The following is a 263-nucleotide window of genomic DNA, read 5'->3' as shown; positions in this document are numbered from 1 at the left end:
GGCCGCGGCAGTGAATTACGCGCAACAGCACAATTCTCCTAGCCCGACGGGCTCGAGTCCACAGCACTCAGGAAGTTCAGCCTCTACGTCACCGGCTGCACGTACCACCTCTAGCATGTATCCATACGTATCGGCGGCAGCGGCGCACCATCATCATCAGCAACAACAAGCGGTAGCGGCAGCGGCCTTCGGTGCCACGTCCAGCATGGTGCCAGGCTTCGGTTCGACCGCGGCTTCGAGCGCCGCGTTGGCCGCGGCCGCGG

The 263-nt window shown here is 64.3% G+C and overlaps 1 protein-coding gene across 1 annotated transcript in view; it reads left to right on the top strand.

The window, feature by feature from the left end:
• The window catches only part of LOC100743164 (homeobox protein abdominal-A homolog), a 41048-nt gene that overhangs the window by 1299 nt on the left and 39486 nt on the right, over nt 1-263 (top strand). Inside the window, 1 exon segment of the mRNA XM_012392694.3 lies at nt 1-263. This exon segment is cut by the window's left edge and continues 11 nt beyond it; it is cut by the window's right edge and continues 339 nt beyond it. Within this exon segment, the coding sequence (XP_012248117.1) occupies nt 1-263 (263 nt within the window).

Source organism: Bombus impatiens, unplaced genomic scaffold (assembly GCF_000188095.3).
Source record: "Bombus impatiens unplaced genomic scaffold, BIMP_2.2 scf_1506, whole genome shotgun sequence".
In the NCBI taxonomy this organism is placed as follows: domain Eukaryota; kingdom Metazoa; phylum Arthropoda; class Insecta; order Hymenoptera; family Apidae; genus Bombus; species Bombus impatiens.
Note: the sequence above shows the minus strand (reverse complement) of the source record. Positions and strands in the feature narration are given on the sequence as shown.